At 48.7% G+C, this 14,551-nt stretch overlaps 1 protein-coding gene across 1 annotated transcript in view; it reads right to left on the reverse strand.

Moving 5' to 3' along the window:
- The window catches only part of NELL2 (neural EGFL like 2), a 1,025,546-nt gene that overhangs the window by 747,305 nt on the left and 263,690 nt on the right, over positions 1-14,551 (reverse strand). Inside the window, exon 4 of the mRNA XM_086919530.1 lies at positions 2,624-2,797. Coding sequence (XP_086775656.1) covers positions 2,624-2,797 — 174 coding nt within the window. The remainder of the gene's footprint in view (positions 1-2,623; positions 2,798-14,551) is intronic.

Here is a 14,551-nt window from a genome sequence, read left to right on the forward strand (position 1 = left end):
CGTTTCATGCTGGGGTTGATGGATAAAGGATTGGCGAGAGTGACGATTGCAGGGAACTTGGCAGGTGTGGCTTTCATGGGCAAGCTCTGGTGGGGGTATGCCCCCTCGGCAGGGGAACTGGGGGGGGCGTCTGCTGGAAGGTTGGGAGAGGGAGAAAGGAGCTCGGGCGTGGGGGAGACGGCCGATTACGGAGGTGATGCTGGAAGGCCTGGTGGGCCGGTTACCGGTAGTGTGCAGGGATCGCGCGGAGACGGTGCTGTTTTCCACATTGATGTCTTGGATGTTTTTTGGGGCCTTTCGGGTATCAGAGTTGGTGGGTTTGAAAGGAAGCCCGGGTGTGACGTGGGGAGAGGTGGTATTGCGTGGCCGGGAGGTGGCAGTGCAGCTTCGGCGGTCCAAGACTGATCAGCGAGGGAAGGGCACTTGGGTGCTGTTGGGTCCGGGGGGTACGGAGGCGGTGTGCCCGGCGGAATGGGGGAGACGGCTGGCTTACGGAGGAGTGCTGGATGGTTCAGAGGTTTTTGGCAGGAGACAGGGGGGAAGGGTGACAGCGGCACAGTTGCTGTGGGTCCTGCGGCACGCCCTGCGGTCTATGGGTGAGGATCCAAAAGAATTCGGAACGCATTCTTTTCCCATCGGGGCGGCGACGGAGGCGGCGCGGAAAGGTTGGGGGAAGGAGGAGATTAAACAGCTGGGACGCTGGAAATCGGACTGCTATAAGACATATGTCAGGATGCGAGGGGTAGTGGTGGTGTAGGCTGGAAGTTTGGGCTCTCTGCTTACATATGTCTTTTTGCAGGTGCGGTGGCTGGGCCTACGGCGGCAGCACTGAACATATACGTGGTGGGCCATTCTTTTGTAAAGAGAGCGGAGAGGGCCGAGTGGGAGAAATGCAGGAACCTCAATCTGGAATTAGATGAGCAGTTGTTTAGGTGTCATTGGAGGGGAAAAGGGGGCATGCGGTGGCACAAGTTGGTGCCTGTTCTGAACAATGTTGTGCGGGGGGGTCTGTCCAGATGTGGTGGTCATCCACCTGGGTGAAAACGATTTAGTCCAGTGTAAGGGTCTGGCATTGGTGAAACAAATGAGGAGGGATTTGCTGGAGATCAAAAGGCAGTGGGCAGGGTGTTATGTGATATGGTCAAAATTCATAGCCAGGAGGTGTTGGAGGGGGGCAGAGAGACCAGGGGCTATCGATAGGACTAGGAGGAAGATTAACAGGGAGATGCAGGCCTTTTGTGAGAAGGAAGGAGTGGGTAGGATGGAGCACCCGGAGCTGAAGTATGGGGCGGTCTATTTTTTCATGGAAGATGGGGTGCATTTGTCTTGGTATGGAATGGAGCGATACATAGTGCAGCTGAAGGAGGCGGTAGACCGGGCTATAGGGGTGCACAGATATCCAAAGGTACAGGTGTCCTAAGGGGGGGGTCGAAAGCCGTATGGGGGCTTTCGAGTGGCGCTTTTTCCTAGTTAAACGGGGGTGGGGGGTAGGATAGGAGGAATGAGTTTTACCGACTGAAGGGGAGGGAGTGTACATATGGCAGATGGTTAAACAGTGGAGGCAGGCGTTTGGATAATTAATAATGATGTTTATGTTGTTGGCGGGGAACTGTTGAGGGGTGGGGTGGGGGGTGTGTCAGGATATGTATAGTTAGTTAGGACTAGTTTTGTACGGCAAAGGCCAAGGATATGGTATGTGTTCAGGATGCACCTGTTTCCCAATAAAGCGGCCTTTATCACACTTTACATCTGTCTCCGGTCAGTTCTTCCCCTCCCCTTCTCCCGATGGGCCCCAATGGGGCTTTGCGGGGGGTGGCTGACCGGAGGGAGGCTCACCCCCCCGGGGATTTTGGGGCCCCTGGAGGCAGGGTGTGGGGAGGAATTAAGACGGGGACAGGAAGGGACGTAGGCTGGTTGGGCTTGATGGTGGGATTTGGGCTCTTTTGGGCTGGGGCCAATAAGAGCGGCCATTTTGGGTCACTGTGCACCATTTCATGGGACAGTGACCCAGCAGCCGGAGGGTAGCTTCGAGCGTTGTCCCGCCCACCCTCCCTTTGGATGGGGTGGCTGGAGGAGTATAGGGGAGTCTGACCGGGTTGTGGTCTTCTGGTTTGGGAAGCAGTTTTGTTGGGAGCAGGTGCTTTCTATGTTAGTTTTAGTTGGCTGTGTTGTCGCTGGGAGCAGGTGCTGGGGAAAATTATGTAGGATGGCGCTTTTTCCTAGTTAAACAGGGGGGGGGGTAGGATAGAAGGAATGAGTTTTACGGACTGAAGGGGAGGGAGTGTACATATGGCAGATGGTTAAACAGTGGAGGCAGGCGTTTGGATAATTAATAATGATGTTTATGTTGTTGGCGGGGAACTGTTTAGGGGTGGGGGCGGGGGGTGTGTCAGGATATGTATAGTTAGTTAGGACTAGTTTTGTACGGCAAAGGCCAAGGATATGGTATGTGTTCAGGATGCACCTGTTTCCCAATAAAGCGGCCTTTATCACACTTTACATCTGTCTCCGGTCAGTTCTTCCCCTCCCCGTCTCCCGATGGGCCCCAACAGAGAGGGAAAGCAGACATCCACTTCCGTGAATAATCGTCCTCGAAATGGGTACTTATAATCATCTCACTTACTTATTGCAGTCAACATGTAAAATCAAGTGTGAAGCACTAATGGCAATGGAAAGTTTGTGCCACTTGTCGTCTGCCAAGCTATAAGGAAACACTTCGGTGTGAGGACGGTGGTCTGCAGTACGGTAATGCAGCCTGATTTCATTTCGATGTCCGCTGCTTTCTAGTTCTAAATACCTACGAAACAAGAAGGGAGGCATGATATTAAAATATTGCATGGTGACATCAATATCACTTCCCATTCCTGTATGATACATGCCTTAGAACTTAACATTCATATATTTTAATTGATGTCAATAGTTTATTTAAAAATAGAATATATTGAGAAGAATAAAGTGTATGGCAATGGACTAGTTCAATTATTCATTTAAATCTTTATTCCAAATTCTAAGTTGAATTAATTTAGTACAAAGCTACATTTTATGTGATAATGACCCATGGTAGGCGGCATACTTCTTTGTCAGCAAAGTGCAATTGTGGACCATGGCTATATTAAATGCAAGTACTTTAGTATAAAAGGTGCTAAATATATAAAGAAGCACTGCATCTGTAAAGATCCACATATGTTATAAAAACAATTAATCGAAACAGAAACACGGAGAGAAATAACTAATACCTTCATTTCAGTCGTGCGAGTGGATTTTAATTCAGGCCAAAAAGGAATACAACTCAAAGTCGATGTTACAACTTATTCATATCAGCTTCATATACCATGTCCTGAGAAGCAGAACTCGTTCTAGGAGGCGATACTGCACCTGCTAAATACTGCAACAAGTGCTTTCATAAATTACCCGATGCAATATACCTCCCCAATGGGCAAATCATAATTAAACCCCAACTGTGGTGCCCTTACATTCATGAAAATATATATTATGTATCTATGTCGAAATTACTACATTTGTAAATCACACAGTATTTTCTTTCTGTAAAAGCTCGATTTTTCTAGATGACCCCCTGTCCAGAAGGGCCTCGCATTTTAGTCAGAGTCCCTGCATCTGCAGGATCCCATGCGGACAATACAGTCTCTAGTTATGGATATGGGGTGGTCACAGGCCTCTGGTGTTCCTAACCCAAGCAGATCACTGACATATGGTGGTAGCTCCTTCAGCCTCACCACAAAGCCGACTCTGTCAGGGCAGAGGGGTTCACAACATCTGTCTCCTCAAACACATACATTATCAATGTGTATGATGAGATGTCAAAAGCATTGCATCTGTCTCCGAACCAGCTGTCACATTCAGCAGCTCAAGACTGGTGCCCCCCACCTCAGACTCAGGGAAGGCAATCTGTCAAATGGGCAGCCAGAAGGTTATTAATTAATGCAATCTTAAGGTGACTTTACACCTGATGCCTTGTGTCCCTTAGTATGTTGCTTTCAGCATGGTCCTCGGGCTCTGGCAGCCATCAAGAGCAAAGACAAAAGCAGGGATCCTTTGAGACTGTCTGTGCCCCCTGCATCCATTCTGACGGATCAATTAGGTTGGGGAGGAGAAATCAGCAGCCACAAGGGGTTCATGTCCTGGCAGATCTCTTCCTGGAATCTGGCTGTCGTTGCCACACTCTTGGGATCCCCGCAGTGGCAGCCCCCTTTAGCCAGATGCCATTCCAGCACAAAGGACCTCTATTTGCTGCCACTATAGCCTTCCTATATTGTTATTTTCTCCAGGGATGCTGCTGACTTTGTGCTACCTGCCCACCTGACATGCTCATCAGTTACACTCTAAGACCCATAGAAAACCCATTGCATGTGCATGCTGTCCATTGTCCCACTGTGAGTGTGCTGCAACACAAACCAACGGAGGAGAACAGGCAGCTATGGGTCGCTTTCCCAAGTGGAGCTGGTGCAAATCTAGAGGTGTGGGGCATTATTGTTGAATCAATGAGCTGGCTGCCAATGGGATTATTGTCCAATTGTAAGCCCTAGGCCAGGAGCTCAAGGCATACATGTCATGCATGGTTAGCTAAAACACTGTTTGAAAAAACTGAATTTCCTCAAATTTCTGTCACAGAAAGATATGCCACACACGGAGAACAGAAAAACTCCAACTAAGAAGAGTTTCCCATTTTTTGAAAATGAAAAGGAAACCTCAAATGTACATTGGCCTTTGGGAACTGACAGCAATAGGTCAAATAAGTAAATAAGTGACCATGTGAGTTCAATATATAGTGTTAATGTCTATACATGGTTAAAGGTTTGGCCTATTCCTGCCCCATGACAGGTGGACCTTCATTTTATCAATACAAGTCTGGAGATATTAGTTGCAAGGATATTTGCCATTTTTCAGAAGTTCTGGAGTTTTCTGTCACATAAAAAGGAGAAATTGTGTTTTTTTACCCATTCTTTTACATTATTACTGGATTCTGGGTAGTAAAATGTGTTGGGATTCAGGATTCATGTAACTCACATCAACGTGGATTTCCCTGTGTATCTAGTTATCGTGAATGTCTAAAGTTGGGAGGATCACCCGGCTGCCTGCCAAACTTGTGCCCAAATGTCATAGGGATCCCCCTGGAATCTCACCCATCAAAAGCATGGTGTCTAGTGTGTGGATCCTTGCTCAAGCCCACAAAATACATGCTCATGTCTGGTGCTCCACACTCAGAAGACGAACAGTAACACAGAATTAGGTCAAATCTTTGGAATGAAATGTTCCAGCACAAGCGAGACTGTAGGGAATTAATCGTTTTTTTTTTTTTTTAAGGGATTAAAGCATGTTAAAAAGGAATTCTGCTACAATTTTGTGATCTGTTGTACTATTACTTAGTTGATTGTGCAGACTACATTCCCCAGGAAACCTTACATATATTAAACTGAATTTATAGTCTTATAAAAAAAAAGACATATGGTAACAACAGAGATGATACAGCAGTGCGTAATATTGCTTCATAAGGAGAGGGCAGTCCATCCCAACACCCTAATACACACACCTATAATGACAGAGAGGGGTCTTTGCAGAGAGACCAGTTCCTCCACCCACCCTATTATGCACAGCCGCCATCTGAGAGAGAGGTCTGAAAGGAGAGGCCAGTCCCTCTCCACACTCTACTATGCAAACCCATCATTATAGAGAGAGGTCTCAGCAAAGACTCCAGTCCCTCTACACACCCAAATACACACACTCATCATTGCGAGAGTAATGACATCTCAAAAAACACTGCTGGTGACATGACAGTTACAAAAACTGAGCAAAGAAACAATTTCTATTGAATATTATTACTCACAAATTTTACAAATATTTTTCAAACTGAACTGTTTTACAATAAAGAAAAACATTCTTTTACTGAAATGTCAGAACACAACAAATATAAAGTAATTCTACCGTACATACACTCCCAGAAATATTTAACGTACTTTAAAAAAAAACTGTGAGATACACAGGAAAAAACAAATGTTAAAGTGACGTTATAGGGTGGAGGAGTTGGCCTAAAGGCTAGGGCGGTCGACCTTGAATATGGAGAACTGGGTTCGAGTCTCGGCAGTGACGCTGAACATCCTGTGATTCTGGGCAAATCACTTAATCTCCCCGTGCCTGACAAAAATGAACGTGTCCTCATGTAATGCAACAGGTGCTATGTAAAGTGTTCCGATAACTGATTCGGGTCAAGTTTGCGCTATGTAAAACTCTATAAAAGAAAAAAATAGTTATGTGTAATAAATATATATGTTTTCAATGAGAAAAACAAAGGTTACAGTAACGTTATAGTTAGGTGAATTTCTCAGTGACAACAATAAACGCTTTCAGCTAAATAAAAACACAGAAATTCAGCAGTTATAGTTTGTAGCTCTAACTATAACTTGCACCCCCACCATGATCTACTTAAGACCTCATATATGACATCATTCATGACATGCTCTATGACATCATTTATGGCATCGCAGATGAAATTTCAAATGCTGTCAGTCCCTGTGGCCAACCCTCGCATGCAGCCAAACGCATGTCTTGCATGGCCAAAGGACGTGCGCTATGGGCGTTGGCAGCACGGCCTGGCTACAGCCAAGTCCCCGCATGCAGACAGGCGTGAGTGGGAGGTGGCCACAGGGGCTTGTCGCACCGACCAACCCCCATCATTGACCCAACCCTCGCAGCCTCCTCCTTGGTCTGAATTAAGCACCAAGGATCCCATCCACTGGGCCCGGCACATATTGTTGGAGAGAGGGGCATGAATCCCCCTCCCCCAATTTTGGCACTCCGGGGACCCCATCACCTGGGGTCCAGTGTATTTTATTTAAGGGGAGAGGGTATGTGGCCTCCCTCCCTGGGCCTTTTTTGGTCTTAGCTACCCCATCCTCCGAGGTTCACTACTGTAATTATGGGGAAGGGGGAATGCAGCCTCACTCCCCAAGCCTATTTTGACCTTGGGGACACTATCTCCCAGGGCCCAGCCATATTGTTAACAGGGAGGGGGGCATGCAGCAACCCTCCCTAGGCCAATTCCATCCTCTAGTACCCCCTCCCCTGGAGCCCAGCACCTTTTTGTGAATGGAAGGGTGCACACAACTCCCCTTCCTGGGTTGATTTTGGACTAAGGAGCCCATACTTATTTATTTATTTATTTATTTATTGACATTTGTAGAGCGCGGCGAATACCCGTGGGCGTCTCGGCGCTAGTTAAGGGATGGATCAGCAACTGGGTAAAGAAGATATACAAGGCTATTGGTCAAATAACCACGTCTTTAGCTGTTTGCGGAATGTGAACAGGGAGGGACTTGCTCGGATATGTGCAGGAAGGGTGTTCCAGAGTCTAGGGGCGGCAACCAGGAAACGCCTGTCGCCCCAGGTGACTGTTCTAGTGCAAGGCACAGCCAAGAAGTTCTGAATAGAGGAACGAAGAGATCGGGTTGGGACATGATGGAGAAGATTCTGTTTGAGAAAGTGGGGAGCTTGATTATTGAGTGACTTGTAAACAATACACAGCGATTTGAATTTGATACGGCTGCGTATCGGGAGCCAATGGAGATCCCTAATGATGTTTGTAACTGGTGCGAACTTGGGGATCCCAGCCAGCATTCGTGCGGCTGCATTTTGGATTGACTGCATCTTATTTGTCACTCGGACTTGGGCATTTAAGAATAGAGCATTACAATAGTCCAAGGAGGACAGGACTAGTGAGCTGACCAGTGTTTTCCCGGCCGTGTTCGGTAGGAAAGGTAGTATTTTCCTAATCATTCTCAATTTCATATGAGCTGAAGCCGCAGTTTTATTCGCATGTGCCATAAAATTGAGGCCAGCATCGAAGATGACGCCTAGATTTTTCACTTTGCTAGCTGGACTCGGCGGGGGACCGAAAGATGGTGGCCTGGCCAATTAGTAAATGGGAGGGAGCTTCCAGCCCCCTCCCGGCGCCAATTACCCCATCTCCTAGGGCCAGGCCCTGCAGTCAAACCCCATATTTAGACAGCTGTGTGCAGGGGGGTTGACATTAGCTCATGGTCCTTTATGCAGCTATAGTCATAAAATATTCCCTAGACATTTACTGAATGAGGTAGCACTTACTAGTTAACCAATAGAAAGTACTCCAATTGGTTAGATATTTTTGCAAAACTTTGGACTCTTCTTGGAAAAAATAAGGTTTCATTATGACCATGATGCTCATTTCACAGAAATGAAACCTCAACGGGATGCATTTACAAATATAAACATAGCAGGTGCCCCAGTTGAAGCTTCACTACTGTAAAGCACAAATGATCCGAGCTTATTAAGTTTGCCAAAAGAAAGGCAAGTGTGTTTCCTCTCATATTCCACATTGAAAAACGATTTGAAAGGCACTCACACACCCACACACACAGACACTTACACACCCACTCACAGAACCACACAGGCACTCACACACCCACTTACAGACCCGCAGGCACACCCACACTCCGACTAAGACACTCGCACACCCATACTGCCAATCACACACCCTCTCATAGACTCCTAGAGGCATTCGCCACACCTACCCACAGACACACTTACATACCCAGAAAACTACTCATACAAACACTCACACACTCACCTATAAATTCATACAGCCACTCACACAGCCACTCACAGACCGATCCAGCCAATCACACACCTACTCACAAAGGTTACAGATTACAGCTAGGAAATACAATTAAAAGAAACATAGAATTTCACACAAAAAATCGAAAATTTACAGGGACACTATAGTTATGAAATAACCCAAAAAATTTAATTACACCAACTTTGTCAGGAAGGTAGCTCTTGCTCCAGAAAGAGCCCTTTTTGTTATTTGGTGTACCTCCGTTCAGTAGTTTTTGAGATATTAAAAGAAATAGAAATATAGATATCTAAGTATGTGGATCCTACAGATTTTACACACAAAAAATCATGGAAATTCAGCTATTAGAGTCCAAGGTATTTCAAGCAACTATAACTCATGCCATGCCATAAGGCATGGCTAGTTTTCTCATCAATAGTTTTACTTCAAATGTTACAGTGATATTTTCCATCATGTCATAGAAGATATTATAAGTGATGTAATATCTTGTGTGATTACCAGTGCATGGTGAGGGCACGAGTTGTAGTTACTTTGGGGCACGAGTTATAGTTACTAGAAATAATTCTAACTATAACAGCTGAATTTCTATGACTATGCGTGTAAAATCTGAACCTAACTATAATGTCCCTCTCACCTTTGGTTTTTTCATTGACTTTCTAGTTTTTTTAACGTTGCGTAAGATGCCCAAAGCAATGCACAGTAAGGGGAGTTTGGACGCTGGACCTGGCTGACTCCACCCAAGCTTGCTGCTCCTGCCATCTATTGTCCAAGTCCAAGTCCAAGTCCTTGCCCATGCTCCCTCATTACAGCACTGTATAGCAATCGTTCTGCAGCCCCATCCGCCTCCTCCCTACCCTCTGTTGTTGGAGTCCATGCACCAGCCCACTCACTCCTGCCCTGCACTTTCCGATGTGCTGGCAATGCCCTTTATTTAGCTTGATATCCTGCCCACTCTTCCTGAACACTGTTGCCCAATTCTACGCCCATCAGTGCCCTCCTGCTAAGCCTCTGTGCTTAGCGTGCTGGCACTACCCTCCTTACTCCTGCTCTTCAAAGTCTTTGTGCAGGCCCCAGCTTCCCTATTTTGCCCACCATGTTCTGTGGACCTGCAACTGCCCCTCCTATCTACTCTGAGTGTTCTGCTAAGTTGGCACTGTCTCTCCCACCCACCTAGCATAGTCAGATGGCTGCCACCTGTCCCTGCCACCTCTACCCTGCCTGTATGAGTTAAATGCCCCTATCCCCTTAATCCTGTCCTCTATGGTCTACTTTGTTGCCACTCCCTTCTGCCCTCCATGTTCTCTTGTGCTGCAATTGCTGATTCCTGCCTGCCCTCCATGGTCTATTTGTGAAGCCTTTTCCCCTGCCCCGTCTTGTCTGTGTCCAGCCTCTACCCCTCCCTCCTGGCCCTTTGTGCACGCTGCTGTCCCCACCCTCTTGCCCAACATTGGCTGCTGTGCTGGCACTAACCCTCCTGTTTGCAATGCATGGCCTTCTGTGCTGCCACAGTCCCTCCCACCTTCTCTGTATGGTCAGCTTACTACCCCTGACTCCCTCCCACCTTCCATCAGTTATCTGTGACCGCCTTGATAGTTTCAATGTTGCCCTCCATGGTGTGTTTTGCTTCCAGTGCCCATCCCTCTTGCCCTCAAAAGATCAGCTTTCCACTCCTGCCCTGTCTCCTTGCCCCCATGTTCAAGGCCCTATCCACTCCCTCCTGCCCTTCATGGTCCGTTATGCTGCAACTTTCCCCCCTGTTTGTTCCGTGCGGTCAGCTTGCTGCCCTTGCCTCTTTCTTCTCTGCTTTCTGTTGTCCATTTGCATGGCCCTGTCCCCTCTCTATTGTTTTCTATGTTGCGTTGTGCTACACTGCCGTCCTGCTTGTCTTATGTGGTGTATTGTCCTGCTGTAACCCCTGATGCTTACCCCGTAAGGTCAGTTTGGTGCCCCTGCCCATCTCCATCCTGCCCTCTGTTATCCAAGTCCATGCTAATAGCGAGGTGGTTGGAGTGTTGCAGTACAGAAGGTGCCCCTCAGTGAGCTTATTTAAGTATCTTCAGGATGTAATGATTCCAATATAAGAGAAGGCACATTTAGAAAGCATTTCGCCTTAAAAACAATATATTGAAGAACTGGCACACCAAGGGCGTATAACATACAGAAGGTAGTTCGCCGACACTGGCAGATCCTGAAGTGTTGCAGTGAGAAAATTGAACTGCCATTATTTGCCTTTTTTTTTTTTTTCCAAAACCTTTATTGCACTTTGCATATTACACAGCGGAACGCCTACAACCCTGCGGGCCGGCCGCTATAAAGGATCAGTGCATAGCGTGTTTCCAGTAAAGCAAGTAGCGAAGGTATAGAAACATTAAGGTTATGACATGATATACTGGAATAATAAAAGTGCATATTGAGCAATTATTCAACGCAGGAATTGAGGTTTTGATGGAGTTTTTTCATTTTTTGGAACATAACAAACCTAGAACATTAACAGGTAGGAATGGTTATTTGGTCTGGTATGAATCAGTGCAGTACAAATTACAATCGTCCCTCGGGAACATGCAGATTCGGTGTCCCTGGTCAGTACCTGTGTGCCTCCGAGTCTCAAGAACCCCCCTCCCCCCTCATAGACCCACAGTGCAGGTGCCCATAAGCTGCCTCCCGCCACAAGTAGGGCTGCCCTCTCACCCCGGCAACCAGTCTAAGTTACCCTCCCTCATCCTCGTCATCAGAAACATCCAGATCTTCCTCCCGCAAGGGCTCGCAAATGTCCCCTCTATATTCGTTCCACTTCAGCCATATTTTATTCCATTTAGCCGGGCAGGCTCGGTTGGAGTAGACTGCCCGTTCGGTTAACATCACACGATCCATGTTAAGGCACCATTGGGATTTAGTTGGGAGATCCACTGCCCCCCAGCGTTGCGCTATGTCCCTCTTTGCTACCATTATCCCCGCCGTGACCCAAAGCTGTTCGTAACGGGATAAGTCGGTGGGTTCCCAGATGTTCAGTAAGCACCGTCGTGGGTTAGGTAGTATAGAGTGATTAAGTGTCTGTGAGAGAGTGCGGTGTATTTGTTTCCAATATTCCTGTATCTTGGGGCAGTCCCATATGGTGTGGAAGAACATGCCCTCCTCCCCGCACCCCCGCAGACAATAGGGGTGTGGTGCTCTGTGTATGCGGTGCAGCATTGTCCGCGTATAATAAACCCGGTGCAGGATCTTAAATTGCACCAGTCGCATGCGTGCTGAGATGCCTACCTCTTTGGGGGACCCAAGTGCCTCGTTCCATTCGTGTTCGTCCATGTCATCAATTTCCCCTTCCCATTTTTCTTTCAGGTGGGACGTGGGTTCGGGGGTGTTATTAAGTAATTTGCGATAAGTGAGGGACGTCGCACGTTCTATCATGCAGTCTGTGAGTAAGCGGTCCTCCAAGGGTGAAGAGTCCGGTAGTGGGGTGTTGGCCGGGATAGCCGCAAGCAGGGCGTGGCGGATCTGAATGTACCTATATAGTTCCCTATCATTGAGCTCATAGAGTTCTTGGAGGCGGGCAAAGGGTACCACTTCATTCCTCTCCCACAGATCGCCCACCGCAGAGATACCTATCGTGTCCCATTGTGTGAACCCTTTGGTGTTCCTAAGGTTGCCCAGTGCGCGGGAGTCCCATAGTGGTGTCATTTTCGTGATCTTTCCTTTCCAGCCCAGAGCTGTCGTCGCCGCGTGCCATATTTGCACTGTTAATTTGGTAGGGCCGATCAGGGTCGGCACCTTGCGGTGATCGTACAGCGGTCCCAACATGCCCTCCGCGCCCAGTTGCACCCGGTCGGAATGGAATGCCGGCTCGGTGTGCGGTGCGTGGATCCATTGGTTAATAGGTTTGAGGTGGGCCGCCCAGTAGTATAGTTTTAGGTCTGGCAGCTCAATTCCTCCGCTGTACCAGTCCCTGCGCAATTTGGGTTGTGCCACTCTTGCCGGGAGGGCGCCCCAGAGGAGGCTGGAGACCAGTGCTGCCACCTTCTGAAAGAATTTGGGAGGCACCGGGTATGGTGAATTCTCGAGGACATAGAGGAAGCGCGGCAGCGCCATCATCTTATAAAGGGCTGCCCGACCTAGGAGTGTCAGTGGCAGGCCCGACCAGAACTCGACGTCTCGTTTGAGCCTCTCCATAGGCGGTTTCAAGTTTTTATCCATGAACTCCGACGCATCTTTAGTAACGTGTATGCCTAGGTATTTGAAGGACGATCCCGCCAGTCGCAGTGGACACGTATCGTCTAGAGTCGGAGTCGGACTGCGCAAAACGTACAACTCCGACTTGGACCAGTTCAGCGTGTAGCCGGAGATCCTGCCATATGTGTCGCAGATGCGCAGGAGGGCCGGTATGCTCTCCTCCGGTTCTGTAAGATATATGAGCATGTCATCTGCGTATAGAGACAGGCGGTCTTCCCAACCCCCGGTCCCCGGTATACCTTTGAGGAGAGGAGAGGCCCGTATGAGCGTCGCCAGGGGCTCCAACGAGATAGCAAACAGCAGTGGTGACAGTGGGCATCCCTGCCACGTGCCTCTTCCCAACGGGAAAGTGCGCGATATATGGCCATTTGCCACCACATGGGCCACGGGGCCGTGTAGAGCAATCTGACCCATGCCAGGAAGCGAGGTCCAAACCCCATCCGCTTCAACGTTTCGAAGAGGTACTCCCACTCCACCAGGTCGAATGCCATTTTGGCATCGAGTGCCAGTATAACCGCCGGTTCCGAGATAGTGTCAGATCGAGCCAGGACACCATGTAGCCGCCGCAGATTCTGGGCAGTGTTCCTGTGCGGCATAAACCCGGACTGGTCCGGGTGTATAATCGTGGACAGATGGGGCAGGAGTCTTTGCGCCAGGAGTTTGGCCAGGATTTTCACCTCAGCGTTTAAGAGGGAAATAGGTCGGTACGAGGAGCATTCCTCCGGCGGTTTGCCCGGTTTTGGGATTGTCACAATAGTCGCCACACGCTGGTCTAGCGGAAGGGAGCCCCCCTCCAGACAATCCTTGAACATTCCCAACAAGTGTGTGCTGAGGGTGTCTGGCATTACCTGATACCATTCCACCGGTATCCCGTTCGGACCCGAGGCCTTGCCCGGGTTCAACGCCGCAATGGCCATCCGAATCTCGTCGGGTGTAATGTCTGCATCCAAGTCGCGCAATGCCTCTGGTGATAGGGACTGGACTGCAATCGGCGCGAGGAGTGCCCTGGCTTCCTCCGATGTAACCTGACGTGTTGGGGTGTATACTTGCTCAAAGTGGGTCGCTAGCAACTCCGTTATATGTCTCGGGTCAGTATGTGTCACCCCCTGTGCATCCTTTAGGCCCTGGATCCCCCTGGAGCTGCCCTCACGCTTGTCGAGCCACGCCAGCATCTTCCCCGCTTTGTCCCCTACTTCGTAGATCCTATTCTGAGTGTCGGCGATGTGGCCCTTAACTACCGTGCGTAAGTGGTCATTGTAGAGCTGCTGCTGGAGGGTAAGTGCGTTCAGGGTGGTGGGAGAAGGGTGGGAGTCATAAGCTCCGGTCCGCTCCTGTAAGGCGATTTCTAGATCTGCCAGTTCCTGTGTTTGCTGCTTCTTATGTCCGGTTATAGTGTTGATGGCTTGGCCCCGCAGAACCGTTTTGTAGGCCTCCCAGAGCGTCGCCTGGGAGCGCACCGATTGAGAGTTCTCGCGGAAGTAATGTTTTGTGGCTTGTTTAAGTGCCTTGTGAACCTGTGGGATCTTGAGACAAGATGCGTGTATGGGGTAGATGCGCCTACGTGTTTTCGTCTGTAGAGAAAGCATCAGTGTGAGTGGTGAGTGGTCTGAAATACCTCAGGGGTGAATCACTGAAGTGTCTACTTGGCTAAGGGCCTCCCCTAGGGATAGGAAGTAATCTATGCGCGACAGGCTAGCGTGCACC

This window comes from Lissotriton vulgaris, chromosome 1_1 (assembly GCF_964263255.1).
Source record: "Lissotriton vulgaris chromosome 1_1, aLisVul1.2, whole genome shotgun sequence".
In the NCBI taxonomy this organism is placed as follows: domain Eukaryota; kingdom Metazoa; phylum Chordata; class Amphibia; order Caudata; family Salamandridae; genus Lissotriton; species Lissotriton vulgaris.